This window comes from Numenius arquata, chromosome Z (assembly GCF_964106895.1).
Source record: "Numenius arquata chromosome Z, bNumArq3.hap1.1, whole genome shotgun sequence".
NCBI classification, from domain to species: Eukaryota; Metazoa; Chordata; class Aves; order Charadriiformes; family Scolopacidae; genus Numenius; species Numenius arquata.
In genome coordinates, this window is record NC_133616.1 from 47,930,383 (window position 1) to 47,945,936 (window position 15,554).

Genomic DNA, 15,554 nt, shown 5'->3' on the forward strand with positions numbered 1-15,554 from the left:
TTCTATGATTCTATTTTATGAGCTGGCAATGTGTGTCTGCAGCCCAGAAAGCCAAACATATCCTGGGCTGCATCAAAGTGTGGCCAGCAGGTCAAGGGAGGTGATTCTACCCCTCTACTCCGCTCTCATGAGACCCCACCTGGAGTACTGCATCCAGCTATGGAGTCTTTAGCACAGGAAGGACATGGACCTGTTGTAACAGGTTCAGAGGAGGGCATGAAGATGATCAGAGGGCTGAGGACAGGCTGAGACAGATGGGATTGTTCAGACTTGACAAGTGAAGGCCCTAGGGACACCTTATAGCTGCCTTCCAATATCTAAAAGGGACCTAAAGGTGAGATGGGCAGCGACTCTTTATGAAGGAGTTAGCGATAGGACGAGGGGTAACAGTTTAAAACTGAAAGTGGGGAAATTTAGATTAGAGATTAGGCAGAAACTCTTTATTGTGAGGGTGGTGAGACACTGGAACAGGTTATCCAGAGATGTTGTGGATGCCCCATCCCTGGAAGTGTTCAAGGCCAGGTTGGATGTGGCTTTGAGTAATCTGATTTCATAGAAAGTGTCCTTGCCCATGGCAGGGGGGTTGGAACAAATTGATCTTTAAGGTCCCTTCCAACCCGAACCGTTCTACAATTCTTTGATTCTATGGCATCTTAAGCTTCATACAGTTTTCAGAGAGAAAAAGTCTTCCCTATGCTAAAAAGAATACTAATGTTAGAAAATGAACAAATATATGGGACTTTTTACACTTTTTAAGAATGCCCTAAAGGCAAGCATCTAAACAAATCCATCAGGGAATTCCTAAATTCATGCAGCAACCTTTTCTGCATTATAGATTATACGTGTTCAACTTTGACTCACGTTTCTTTAGCATTATTACAGTTGAAAATAAAATCATAAGAAGAAGGAATCTCTAGACACAGGTAACAGTTTGTCTTCTGCCTCACATATCTATAAAATACAGGAAAAATTCTGATTCCGCCAGTCCTTAGAACAATTTACCAAAGATCATAACAGTTTCTCTTCCCTTACAGCTCTTAAATCAAGACAGGAGATTTTTATAGTAGGAGCATTGCAGTTCAATCAGTGCTACTGGCCATAAACTGAGAAATAATTTGTTATTTTGAAGATCAGATTGGATGAACGGAGCATTCACATCAGTTTTTAAATCTATTTCCCATCCTAAACACAGCATACACTTCAACAACGATATCATCTACAAACAGTCAAAATGCAACCATCATACTGAAAATATCTACTATTGATTGATATTTTAAGTAACCCTAATTTAAGAAATGTGTTTATTTCAAGACACATGACATTCAACATCTCCCTCCTCAGCCATATGTTCCAGGATCATCTGCTTAATGTGGAACTATCCCCCTACACTCACATGATAAAAAGAAGGCCCTAAATCTGTATCCATTACACATCTGCATATGTGCTTGATGCACTTCATTGAGCAGCCAGATTGTTGACAATAACTGAAAATAAGCCTTTATGTAAATCTTCAGGTGGTCTTGGTCAGATTTTGTAGGGATGGCTACTTTTTTATCAGGTATCTCAATGTGAAAACAAATTTTTATTAAAAACCTTTGAGCAGAAGCAAACTATTTTGTTCAGTTTGGAAGCGTGCTAGCGCTTATACCTATTCTAAAAACCCCTATACAGCTATCTTTAACAGGAACATTTTGGAAATGATGCAGATATTTTATTGAATATTTAGTAAATAAAAGCAAAACATTTTATATTTATATATTTGTATATCATCAGGCCTCTGATAATTCAATTATCTTTTCTTTTTCACAGACTGTGAGGAAGATGTTACACTTTGATCTAAATCACTGACCTAAACTGGAGCATTACGTGTCACATAGTTCTAATTAAATACATCCCAGTACATTTTAGCATCTAATAGACAGATAGACAAGCCCTAAATTTATCCTCCTTAAATGCCTTTTCAAATATAAGTGGTTTACTTAACATAAAGGTTTTGTCATATAAGTTTTCAAGTAGGGAAAATAAATCCTACACAGCCAAATAATTGACAACAACAAATCCAGGGTGTTGGGTTCTTCTTCAAGTTCATTGGAATATCTTTTTTAATTCTGCTGTAATAACCAGGTTCATGTGTAGAATTAGATATTAGGAAATTTTAATATAATGATTTTTTTTTTTCGTTCCATGGATGAAAGTAGGCATTATACGATATTCGGATGCAAGCTGTTTTATATGAATTAAAGGCTGTGTATCAATTAATAGTAATATGAACTTTGCCAGCAACATGAAAGTACAAGAGCTGCTGTGCCAGTGACAAGTCACATAATGACTCTAGTACACCAAACAGAAAAGATCTTTGCGGTTCTGCAGCACTGGAGCTGAACAGGAACTAAAGCGGTACAGGCCATTAAGAAAAGAGTGCAAAGGAAAAGTTTAGTAGTCCACATTCTTCAAATGTCAACATGTCTTTCAACCCATAGTGTGAAGCCCTCTGACTGCTATTTTGTAAACTAAATTGAGTAGCATTTGTTGAATATAAAAGTCAGTGAATATTACTAATTTTTCATTTAAAAAAAAAAATCCATTAATAGGGATTCTCTTTGTATTCAAGGAACTGTGTAGGTGACCATCTTCTATTTGTCACAACAACTATTCATTGGATACTAGCAAAGTTTGTCAAGTGATTTATTTATGGAAGTACTTTGGTATTCAGCCAACTCTCCATCGCTTGCTTGTTTGTAATGTCTAAACTGGAAAGTGTTCGATATCTGGGAAAAAAACTGCTGCCTTATTTTACACCATGTTTCATCCAGATTTTGTGACTATGACAGTTCCCATGGACTCAAATTTCAACACAAGCATAAGCAGTCTCTATGACAGTATGGCAGAGGTCAGCTTCGTTTTAAAGGATACAACTCTAAAACAATGGAACCCCTTTAGAATGTTCCCCTCATAAGTGTTATTAAGTATTGTGACAAAAATGTTACATAAAAAACTTAATTATCCTCTGAGGATTTATTATGCCAAATTTGAAGATTAAATTTAATCTTTAAAGAGGAAAAAAACAGAGTAATTTTAGTCCTGTATTCAGTACTAGTTCCCTGTGTTCCCTAACTGTAGTGTTACTATTAGAGAGAATTTACAAACACATGTTAATTAAGTAGCTTCGCTAAGAGCTCAGGGAAATAAACAAATTAATTTGCATATTTCCCTGGTGTACAAGGGGTTAATTAAAGTGCTTTAAATTATTTTTATGATGCCATTCAGTTGAGTTCTGATCATCTGCTGATTTTTAAGTTAGTTCTATTAACATGAGCTTTGAAGGTATGAATGGAAAAGAGAGAAAGATATTGCCACAGAAGGCAAGGATTACAGCAGAAATTTTTATCCCAGAGAAACTCTTGTGATTAGCTATATTTTCACATACTTAGGCTACCTGAGTTCTTAAAACTCTTGATCTTTGTGAAAAGTGGAATGTCAAAACAATGGGGGCAATATGATGTTAACTTGTTGGCTGCGTTATAAAGAAACATTACTGATTAACTAGTGCAGTGATAGTGCAGTTTTTGAAAAAGCCTTGTAAGCACACTATAATAGCTGGAGAGAAAGTGCTCCATTTTCTTTTTAAATTTTCTTTATAGATCTTTTCTAAATTCTGATTTTGTAGTAATGATGCAGAAGTTCTTCTTTCCAGGATTGTTTTTCCCTTAGTTCAAGTCAGACATACCAGTGCATGAAGCAGAAGTAAAAATATATCTTGCAAGAGACAAAAAAATTAAACAAATCACCAATATATATCCAAATATCAATTATATAAGACATATAGTTATATATCATGTTGCTAGCTGCACATGAATGAAAACAAAGTGCGTAATTTGAACAATACATCTCTGAAAACTACAACCATATTCTTCAAATTTTAAATTGCAAAAAGGTTTATCAGATAAAGGCAAGCACTACAAGGAGAGGAAACAAAACAACACAAAAAACAAAACACACCCTACTGCCACTTAAAAAAAAGGCAAAACAAAACAAAAAGCATATAATTCCAGGTCTGTCATTTTCCACTGTACTGTCAGACACAACCAAAAAAATCCATATGAAATAAGACATTTATTTAGCCATAAAATACAATTCATTCCATCTCCCCATTATGTTACCAGTCATACGGGAGCAAAGGGCCAGGTTCCCAAAAGCACTGAATGCCCTTGGTATTAGGTCTCTGATATTGGACAAAACATACGCAGTAAAACCCGTAAATGTAAAAGAAGAGGTTTACAGACCCCTCTCACATACCTCTGGTTTGCATAAGTTCACATATTTGTGCCGTTTCATACCAAAACTAACCCAGAGTATAGTTTTTATTCTACAGTTTCTGTTCCACCAGACATATTACAAACTAAAAATAGAAAATTATGGTAGCTTTTCACATTTAGAAAGTATTGACTCCCATTATTTCCACCATGTGTGAAGCCCAGACCTACAGTCACGTAAGATATGGATCTTCTCTAATTCCTTCAAAAGAAGGATCATCTTGGGCACATTCTTTTGCTGACCCAGCAGAAATTAAGCCAGAAAACCCCAACAAAACTGCTCTGGAGAACAGGAACAGAAAGTAATGACGAAAGCTTGTAAATGGGGGCAGGAGGTAACAGGACAAGGACTGCCTGCCTCTTAAATCTCTGCATGAAATGCAAACTGCAGAAGGGTTTTGGAAGACTGCAAAATCTTAAAGTGGATGTAGAAAACCTGAAAATGAAAACAGGGAAAATTTACTGAAAGAAGTTTCATGAAAGTGTGATAATAAAAGGGGTGATTAAGACTGTTAGGCGGTAAGGTGACAGCTGTAGGATTCAAATTTAAATACAAATTTCATCATCTGTATTTACTTCAAGTACATGCATTGATATTTTAATACAAAGCCTTATTGCAAATATTCTGTAGAAGAGAACAATTTATTTCTGTAGGAATACAATCCAGTTCCTCAGCTGATGTAGGACAGCATAATCTTCATTCAGTCACCAAGACCTAGGCTAATTTGCAGTGAACAAGATCTGGAAAACAAATTTAGTGGTATTCATAAAAGCTTGAGCAGCGAACTTCAGAAGAGAGAACAGTAAGAGTTAAATGAAAGATGATCCAGTTTCTCAAAAGGCAAACTCTGGGAAGGTGAGAGAATAAGTCTACATATGTGTTAGGTAGAAACTTCATCCACAAATTAGTTACTAATGACTGTTTCCCATCAGTTTTAAAATCTTTCTGAGTCTGACTTTAGGACAACAGCTGATACTTACACTTTAGGGGACCTGCAGGGTGGGAAAACCCTAATAATAAAATTACCTTGAGGAAAAATTTGAAAAAAAGAAAGAGAGTCAGTCTAGATTATTCTTGAATCAGATTATTTCCTCAGGCATTGGTGGCATTTTTTAATTATGGTCTGAAACTTGTAATAAGAAAGAGAAGATAACAAATAACTTGCTGTATATTTTTCCAAACAGTGTTTAGAATCAATCTCATAATTATCAACCAGATAAACAGAAAAGTCAACTTAGCCTATTTTCAGACTACATGAACAGTCAGCTCCCAGTAACACTTCACAGCAGTTCTCAGCTTCCCAGAGACCTATCATGTATTGCTACTACTAAAAATAGCAAGTGTTACAAAAATAATATATATTAAGTAATCATGAATAAACAAATTAGAAACCATTTTTAACAGGTATATTCACATGCTTTGGCCAGTACTTGTAGTTCTTGTAATTTGTCAGACTCAGTATTTTCAAGGTGAGAATCACTTCTCCTGAGTTTTACTATTTTTTCTACTATCTGCAAGGCTTTAAATGAAAGTAAGCCTGTTTTGTGACTATCTCATGTAGCAGATAAAGATTCCTACACCTTTAAGTGCAAAGCTACAAAATCAGAAGGAGCAAATTGGGAGACAGTAGCCTGTGTAGACGCACTTCTCAAAGCCTTTGGCTACCAGATTATTTTCATAACAATTGAAATGGCATTTGAAATTTCTCACAATCACTGACCATTGTTCAAGCAGATCCTTCAACCTGATGATGTGCTCTGACCTACCACTGAGAGACTTTTATTTGTATGTGCTTATGCAGCAGTGAGAGTTACCACTGTAATAGTTATTTAGCAAGAAAATATTATGTTCCTTCAGTTAAACCCCTTTATTTTGACGTTTAGTATCGTACATGCTCATTCTACACTAAGATTATATTACAAGCTAACATTCAAAAGCACTCTGAGTTTCATTGATTCCTGTAAGAATTTCCTATTTATACAATATCACCAAATAATAAAAAAAACCACCGGTGTAGCTAGAAATAAACAGGTTTTTATGTGCCATGTTGCGTTCTGTGTGGGTCAAACCTTACTGTAGTTTTAGGCCCATAAATCATTAAAAGATTTTCACCTTCCCATCTTCTAAACTAACTTGTTTTTTTTACAGAATGGTATTGCTTTCCAAAGTAATTAAAGCAATAACTGTAAGCCTCATGTTGAGGTGCTTGCATAACATTGTTCAATATTGGGTCAAAACTCTTAGGGGTGGACCTATTTTGACAGCAGAATTGCCCTTAAGAACATGTAAATAGGACATGCATACCAGTGATAAGGGGAAATAACACTCAAGGGTTAATAGCAGGGCCATTGCTTGGCTTAAACTGTGTACCTATAGCCTAAAGCTATTGCCAAGGTGTTTAGGCAAAGAAAGGATGTGTTGAAACCATAAACTGGTCACATCAGCCTCGACGGGAGATAAGGGAACAACTGGTATTCTCAGTTGTCCTGACAGAGCGATCATCTGGTTTCCCAACCCCGTGGCCTGGAGCAACACATTAACATTAAAAACGAGAGGTACACAGCGAGGAAGACATGGCCTTCATCCCTGAGACCACGGCCCACGACCACCAGGAGACGCTGCGCATGTGCAACGGGGAGGAGTTAAAGGCGGAGACCATGGAAATGATTTCTCGTAACTCATTGTAATAAAGACCGCCTTTTCGGGGAAAGGTCATGGATATGTATAGGCGCCCCTTGAATATGTAAAGTGTGATTGTATAAATCTTAAGCTAACTGCCGCGGTGGGTGCGCACGATTTTGGTGGGGCGACCCCCCTGTGCTGCCCGGCGCTGAATAAACATACCTACTTTACAACCCCACAGGTTGTGGAGTCTGCTTTCCGCAGGTCACCAATAACAATGTTACTGCAAGGAAAATTCACAACAGAAGTGAATAAATATTTCATTCTCAAGACACTATAGCTCATACAGCAAAATACTATGTTATCTTGACTATTTTAACAGTTTTCACAGTTATCATCTCCCCAGAAGAGTAAGTTTCCTGACTCATTATATGAAACCCTTGTCTGTATGAGAAACTTAAAAAACATAATGATGTCTATCTTTCATCTATTTACCTTTTCTACTGTAGTATTGTTTAGTGTGACTATAGAAGTGATTTTACAAGAGAAGAGAAAGAAAAAAAAATTAACAGGAAGAAAATATTTTGAAAACATTTTGCTTTCCTTTGCCCCAATTCTAAAATCAAGTTACTTAAATAGGACACTGTCTGATTTTCTACTAGTGTGGAATCACATTCTAATGCCAAACACTGAAATTGCACAAAAAATGAGCAATAAAGCATTCATAGTTACACACATAAATTAAAGTTCCTCTTAATTTTAATCTATGAATATTCATATTAATAATATCAAGGCTAAGCATCAAAAAAAAACTAGAAGGAAATTTTTTTTAATATTAAAATAATTTTATCCAAAGGAAGATGGGAAAAGCAAGAGGAATATTAAATATGTTGTTTCAACAGTTTGAAAACATTGTTTTATTTCAGATGTTACGTTTCTTTTCAGAGCGGACCATTGAACTCCAGGTTAGTTCCTGGTAAGAAATTATATGATGAGTTATGATATATGTTAGTGTGGGAAAAACTCACTGAGAGTTTAAAGTCTGGATAAGATATCATTTCTTGGAGATGAAAGTTATTAGACCTTGATATCTCATTCTCAACATTGATAAATACATCCACTGTCATCTTCGTTTCACAAGGACAGGAAAGTCTCCTCTAATTTTTAACCTTGAAGCAGAAGTTACTTCTAAGTACTAGTGGAATTTTCCTGTGGGTGAACAGGATTGTGGAAGAAGCAAGGCCAGAGAAAGGAATAGAAGCAGCAGAAACACTGGCAGGGGACGACCCACCACCAACGCCTAATGACCCTATTGATTGAGGGGAATTCCGCCTGACTGGCAGTTGGGGGTTGCAGGGGCGTGTTGTCTGGAAAAGGAGATATTTGGTACTATATAAGCTGCATGTTTGTTGTAATAAACGATTCTGGTTGCACCGCTGACCGGGGTCCGTGCCTTCATACGCTACAAATGGCGCCCAACGTGGGGCATGAATCAAGAGACTAAAGACGTCCGTACCGATAGCGTAGCCCGATCGAACCAGAGCATTGCCTCAAGGAACTGACTTCACTGCCGGCTCATCACCTTCTGCAGGACAGAGGTGAGCGATCGGGAACCATGGGGAACACACTGCCGAAAGAGCAGCAAATGAATCTCGAAGTACTACACTATATTTTAAAAACTCAGAATCGGCCTGTACCTACCTTGTCTTTGGTAACCCTCTTAGACTGGGTACGAACAAATGTCCCCGATTTTTCTAAGACCGGCACCTTTGACAAAGACATGTGGGACCAAATTGGCACAAAGCTTTGGGACGCTGCTGCAGGGACCGATAAGGTTGCAGCTAAGCATTTACCAGTTTGGCGGCAGATATCTGAAGCCCTAGTAGAGCTCCGCAAAGGGACACAAAAAAACTCTGAGAGGCCAACGCGTCCTTCCGCGCCGCCGCTGCCACCCACGGACAATAGTTATGTTGTAGAAGAGAGTCTCTCGGGAGACTCCTGCGATCCTGGGCAGACCGACCCAGACCAAGAACCTAATCGGTTTCTTCATGATGATAAATTGAAAGAGATAGCGGGGAACAACCTAACTTCCTCGAGTGATTGTCGTAATGTGTGGGACAAATGTCGAAAAGAAGCCTTAGGTAAAGGCGACGCAGACATTTTGCACGCCTTCCCTGTTATTTATCGCGGAAACCGACCCGGAGCGTGGGAGGCTTTGAGTTATGATGTTAAAGAAATGAGGAAATCAGTAAAAGATTATGGTCTCCTGTCAGCATACACCATGAACTTATTAACAGCTGTTGGGGATGGATATGTTATGACTCCTCATGGTTGGAAATTGTTGTTGCTTATGATTTTATCGGCTATGCAATATGCTGTATTCATGACCGAGTACCGTGATCTCGCGACTGCTAAAGCATCGGATAACTTAACTGGCAATCTAAATCATATTGGTGTGAATGAGCTCGTTGGTGAGGGGCCTTGGGCTACTCCCAATGTGCAAGCCCCAATGGACAGATAGTGTTGTGAGCAAGTGACAGAAATTGTACGGCGTGCAATAAGACGGGTGCCTGATATAGCCGCTCCAGAAGCTTCCTTTCCTGCTATCACACAAGCGCCTGGAGAACCCTATATAAAATTCTCTGATTGGCTCCAAAATGCAATAGAGAGACAAGTAGATAGTCGAGCAGCTCGTGATAGTCTTACAAAACAATTACCATTCAAAAATGCTAATGCTGACTGTCATAAAGTATTGTGAACAATTAAGAATGCTAATCCTTCTATCACTGATGTGATAAAAGCGTGCCAAGATATCGGCACAGAAACTCATAAAAGGAGCTTAGCTGATGCATTATCAACACAGCTCACTGTGGGGGCTGCTCAAAAGGCAGACTGCTATAATTGTGGAAAGCCTGGGCATCTTAAAGATTGTCCCTGTGCCCTGTGCGTTATGGGGCCGAGACTTGTTAAGCCAGTGGGGAATCCTCCTGAAAACAAGTATTTAATAGGGGCTATTGACAAGCAGCAGGCCCTTTCATTGACGTGGAAATCAGAAAAACCTGTTTGGGTAGATCAATGGACCCTGAAAAAGGACAAACTGCTGCATTTGCATGACTTAGTACAAGAACAACCGCCCGCTGGCCACATTGTACCAACCACCAGCCCGTGGAACACTCCTGTATTTGTAATACCAAAGAAAAGCGGCAAGTGGCGATTGTTACATGACCTTTGAGCTATAAATGCAGTCATTGAGCCTATGGGTGCTCTGCAGCCTGGTCTTCCTTCACCTTCTATGCTGCCTCAAAATTGGCCAACAGCTATAATTGATCTAAAGGACTGGTTTTTTGCTATTCCTCTACACCCAAGGGATGCACCCTCGTTTGCATTCTCTGTACCATCTATCAATCAGCAACAGCCCACATGACGGTATCATTGGACTGTGTTGCCACAAAGTATGCTAAATAGCCCGACTATTTGCCAGCTAACTGTAGCAAATGCTTTGCAACCTGTCCGAAATGCAAACCCTCACGTTATAATTTATCATTACATGGATGACATACTTGTAGCTGCTGAAAAAGACAAAGACCTGCAGACAGTCATCTGCCAAGTCCGCCTTGCTGTCCAAAGAGCAGGCTTGCAGATAGCCGAGGAAAAGGTCCAACGTGAACCACCCTGGAAATACCTAGGATGGAAAATTACAACTCACACCATCCAGCCACAAGCACTGAAGCTGGCATTACAAATAAAGACTCTGAATGACGTGCGGAAAGCAGACTCCACAACCTGTGGGATTGTAAAGTAGGTATGTTTATTCGGCGCCGGGCAGCACGGGGGGTCGCCCCACCACAATCGTGCGCACCCACCGTGGCAGTTAGCTTAAGATTTATACAATCACACTTTACATATTCAACGGATGCCTATACATATCCATGACCTTTCCCCGAAAAGGCGGTCTTTATTACAATGAGTTACGAGAAATCATTTCCATGGTCTCCGCCTTTAACTCCTCCCAGTTGCACATGCGCAGCGTCTCCTGGTGGTCGTGGGCCGTGGTCTCAGGGATGAAGGCCATGTCTTCCTCGCTGTGTACCTCTCGCTTTTAATGTTAATGTGTTGCTCCAGGCCACGGGGTTGGGAAACCAGATGATCACTCTGTATACCAATTGTTCCCTTATCTCCCATCGAGGCTGATGTGACCAGTTTATGGTTTCAACACATCCTTTCTTTTGCCTAAATACCTTATCAATGGCTTAAGGCGATGGATACACAGCTTAAACCAAGCAATGGCCCTGCCATTAACCCTTGAGTGTTATCTCCCTTATCAATCCCCCCTTTTCTAAGAGATTAGTAAATTCTTTTACTTATATATAAGAATTATACTTATATACTTTACAGCATATTTTCTTTTTCTAAGCGTTTCTTAAAATATTTTCCTGACTCGACTTTTTGTCGAAGCTGATGCTTCTTCCAAAGCTCATAATCACTTGTGGTTCCTTTTGCACAGCACATAAAGCATCTAAGTAAAGTGCAAATCATAATCCCTAAGACTATCATTGTAATTAATAATACAAACAGCTGTTTCAACCAAGCAAAGTCAGGCAGCCACGAGGTCATTTTTTTCCAAAGATCAGAAAAACCAAGTGAAGTATCATCTTGAGATACTTGATGTTGTACCCTTGACTGTTGCCAAATTTGAGCAAAGTCCATTTCAACTCTTTTCTCTTGATTTATATATGGGCAGCAGCTCTGGTTTATTATTAAGCAAACTCCTCCCTCCTTTGCCATAATCACATCTAGGGCCATACGATTTTGCAAAACCACTTTACCAAGAGAAGATACTTCAGTTTGTAGTCCCTGGATAGCATCCACAGTAAGATTCTCAATTTTCTCCATGGTGGCTGAGATGTTCACTATAGCCTTTTCTAATTCACTTACTCCTAACTGGGGAAAAAGCCATCTCACAGAACTATGGAAAGCTGATGGCCTCTCCACGAGGGGATTATTCGGGATCCCACGTACTTTCCGCCAGTGTGTCCGCATAATCCCTGGAGGAGGGTGCGAGTGATTATATACTTTATTTTGGGAAACCACGTACCCCAGTGTGCAGACCCCATCCCAGTAGTTAGGTAAGGATTTCCTAGCACGCCCATCTCCACATAGCCACCACAGTCCGTCGGGAATACAGCTATAGGAATAATTGAGCCATAATCCCATTGTTATTGCTTGAGGACATCCGCCATGGCTGTCCTTCCCTCTTTCACATATAGTCCCATTAAGATCTGCTGTTAGATTGAGATTAAAAACTCCAACCTTTGGGCAGTATTATTACGCCTCTTTATGAATATTTGCTTCTCCAATATCTGCAGATCGAATTTGAGTGGGTGAACACTATTATTCCCACATGTGTATTTTGGGACTTCGTGACCTTTAGGGGGTATTGGAGTCTGGAAGCCCCAGCAAAGAGTCTCACCAGTAGGGAGACGGGATTGGTATTGACCTGGGGCACAGCCGCCTTCTATATTCCATAGGAGGTTTTTCCCTGTAGGTAAAGTGGAATTATTTAAATTGTCATATGGCCAGTTCCAATTTGCGTAAGAGACTGGTATTCCAAGGAGGGGGAGTTCTAAATTTCCCTTGGGAAGGGCTGTGCATACCCAGCAATCGGAGAGGTTCAGACTATCTGCTACAGATTTGGTCATTTGTATATATGAGTTACTATGTCAGTGGGAAAAATAGTTTTCCCGGTTGGGCTTGCGTGACCTTCCATGGAGATTTATGTGCCTTTTTCACTCTGGTGTGGTGGATCCAGGTGCTCTGCTCCTTGATCTTGATTGCTGTGAAGGAGGTGAGTAGTACCTGGAAAGGTCCTTCCCACTGCGGCTCCAAAGTTTTTTCTGTAAGAGACTTTACATATACATAGTCTCCAGGTTGTATGTTATGTACAGGCCCATCCAAACCCCTACTTCGAGTCCCAACCACATGTTTCTCAATTTTGCTGAGTTGTCTGCTTAATGCCACCATGTAGGAAGTCATGATTTCATCCCCAGCTTGTGTGGACATTCCTTTCTGTATTCCATAGGATCGCCCATACAAGATTTCAAAAGGGCTCAGTCCTTCCTTCGCTCTTGGTCTAGTTCGTATGCGCAGGAGAGCCAAGGGAAGGGACTGAGGCCGGGCTAAGTTCGTTTCCTGCCCCAATTTCACAATCTGCTGTTTGATTAGGTGGTTCATTTTTTCTACTTGGCCACTCGACGGAGGGCGATATGGGGTATGAAGCTGCCAATCTATACCCAAACGGCAGCTAATTTTTTGTACTATTTTTGAGACGAAATGTGATCCTCTATCAGAGGATATGGTTGCTGGAACCCCAAAGCGTGGTATTATTTCCTGTATTAATGTTCTGGCTACCTCCCGAGCCTTGGCTGTCCTGGTAGGGAATGCCTCTGGCCAACCTGAAAAGGTATCAGTTAATACTAATAAATATCGATACCCCCCTTTTCTTGGGAGTTCTGAAAAATCAATCTGCCATTGCTGCCCAGGCCCATTGCCCTTCCCAATTTGGCCCATTTCTGGTTTGGGGTATTTTTGGGATTAGTCTGGAGGCAAAGATCGCACTGCTGAGTCACTTGTCTCACAGTGGTGTATAAATTTCTAGCTACAATTTCTCTAATTAGTTGTTTATATAGTGCCTCTGCCCCCCAATGCCTCTTTCTATGTTCTTCCCTTATCAGAGACCATACTAGGTAAGAGGGAACTATTGGTTTCCCTTGTGGGGTGAGAGCCCATCCCTCCTCGTTATATGATCCTTCTAGATCTGTGATAAGCTTCTGATCTTCCTTGGTATATTCTGGCTTACCTTCTAGGGAAATTTGCCCGTCAGGGATCAAAGCCCCTTCTGTTTTTACCTTTGCTTTGGCTACCTGTTTTGCCTCTGTCCGCCAGCTCATTTCCTCTTTCCAACTCCGAGTTTGCTTTCTGGTGTGCCTTAATGTGCATGACCGCCACTTTCTCAGGGAGTTCGACTACCTCCAGCAGTTTCAGGATCTCCTCTGCATGCTTGATGTTCCTGTGATCGAGGGGGAGGCTTAAGCAAATCAGTTAGATCTTGTTCTGATGCCCGGTGGATTGTATTTACTCTAGTGCACCTTTGTCCAATACTGCATGCCGAGCAACACTGCCTCAGTTTACCTTTAAGTTCTTTGTTATTTTCCCGCTCGAGGGCGAGTACCATAGGGTCCTGTGGTGGCACCATTCCACAGTCCCTTTGCCACTCCAGGTGATTTCGGAGCATGAAAAACGTGTCTGCATATGACACTTCATCCCATTTTCCTTCCCTCCTTAAAAACAACATTAATTGCAGGATGGTGTTATAATTGATTGACCCATAAAGTGGCCACTTAGCTCCATCTTCCAGCTTATAAATCGGCCACCATTGATTGCAATATTTAATGAGAGTCTTCTTATTCTCTGTACCCCCAGTTCCAACAATGTTCCTCCAGTGTGTCAATATACAGCCAAGGGGGCTTTTCTTTAAAATACCTTTATTCTGAGTGTTACCCATCTCTCCAGATTGTTTCTTGTTAGCTATTGTGCTTCGTTTTAATTTCCACGTGAACCTTTCCTCACAGGTCCTTACAGTCTTCTCTCAATCTTCTTCCCAAACATCCCAATCTTCTGGGATTAAAGTTTTCTTCCCACAGATAAACTTTACTATTTTGGACTCTTGATGGGCCCTTTCCCAATCATAAAAACGTGGGATTAGAGGAGAGCATTTGGGACACTCAGTTCTCCGCCTCCTAGATAAACAATACCAAATTTTCTCACAAGATTTACTTTTCAACAGGACCCGAGCCAAATGCCAATTTTCATGTAGTTTGTTAGTAAGCCCACACACAAAACAAGCAATCACCCCCGCGTGTCCATCAATATGGGGGTTTAGAGAGGTATCTGGGACAGGTTGTTCCCAGTCTAGGGCCACTGTCTGTCCGGCAGGTGTTAAATACACTCCTTCTAAATAAATTCATCCCTCTCCCCTCCTTATCCAGTCCCCTCCTTCATTTAAATATTCACAAGGTTCGAACCCAAACCACCGAAGGAGTGACTCTCCCTGTCTGGCCACTTTGATGATCAGCCAGACCCCCGATACTTAGGAGATGGACTAAACACCACAGCAGCCCAACTTACATATATCAAGACATTTACAAATTTTTACGGACGTTTCAGGCGCTTTGTCCGTCTCTGGCCGTGTTCCTCGCGGAGTCACGGAACTGCAAATCGGGACTCCCACTCGCTTCACAGCAGCGCTGTGTCTCAAACACACGCATCCACACACAAATGCTCTTAACATAAAATACCTGGGCATTTACAAATAAAACATACAATCATCACTCCAGTTGGTATCCCTCCAGCAGCTGCAGATATTATTCAAGTACTTGTATCACAACTTTGAGAAGCCCGCTTACCCTTCTCCTGCTTCTTATACAGTCATTAGCAGGTCCTTCCTGGCTCCCGATACTGGGATGCAGCAGTGACCTCAGATTTGCTCGATCTACCCCCAAGATCGCTAGCGGCCGCTCTATTGGTCAGCAAATCCCCTACTTCCATACAGGGTACCCTCC

At 40.5% G+C, this 15,554-nt stretch overlaps 1 protein-coding gene across 1 annotated transcript; it reads right to left on the reverse strand.

Moving 5' to 3' along the window:
* Positions 1-11,325: 11,325 nt before the first annotated feature.
* On the reverse strand, positions 11,326-12,150 carry LOC141477279 (endogenous retrovirus group V member 1 Env polyprotein-like). The gene has a single exon (XM_074166380.1). It carries the CDS (start codon positions 12,148-12,150, stop codon positions 11,326-11,328), a length of 825 nt encoding a protein of 274 aa, XP_074022481.1.
* Between the last annotated feature and the right edge of the window lie 3,404 nt (positions 12,151-15,554).

What these genes read in the sequence shown, in the direction of transcription:
- LOC141477279 (XM_074166380.1), bottom strand. Translation starts at nt 12,150, where the DNA reads ATGGGATTATGGCTCAATTATTCCTATAGCTGTATTCCCGACGGACTG.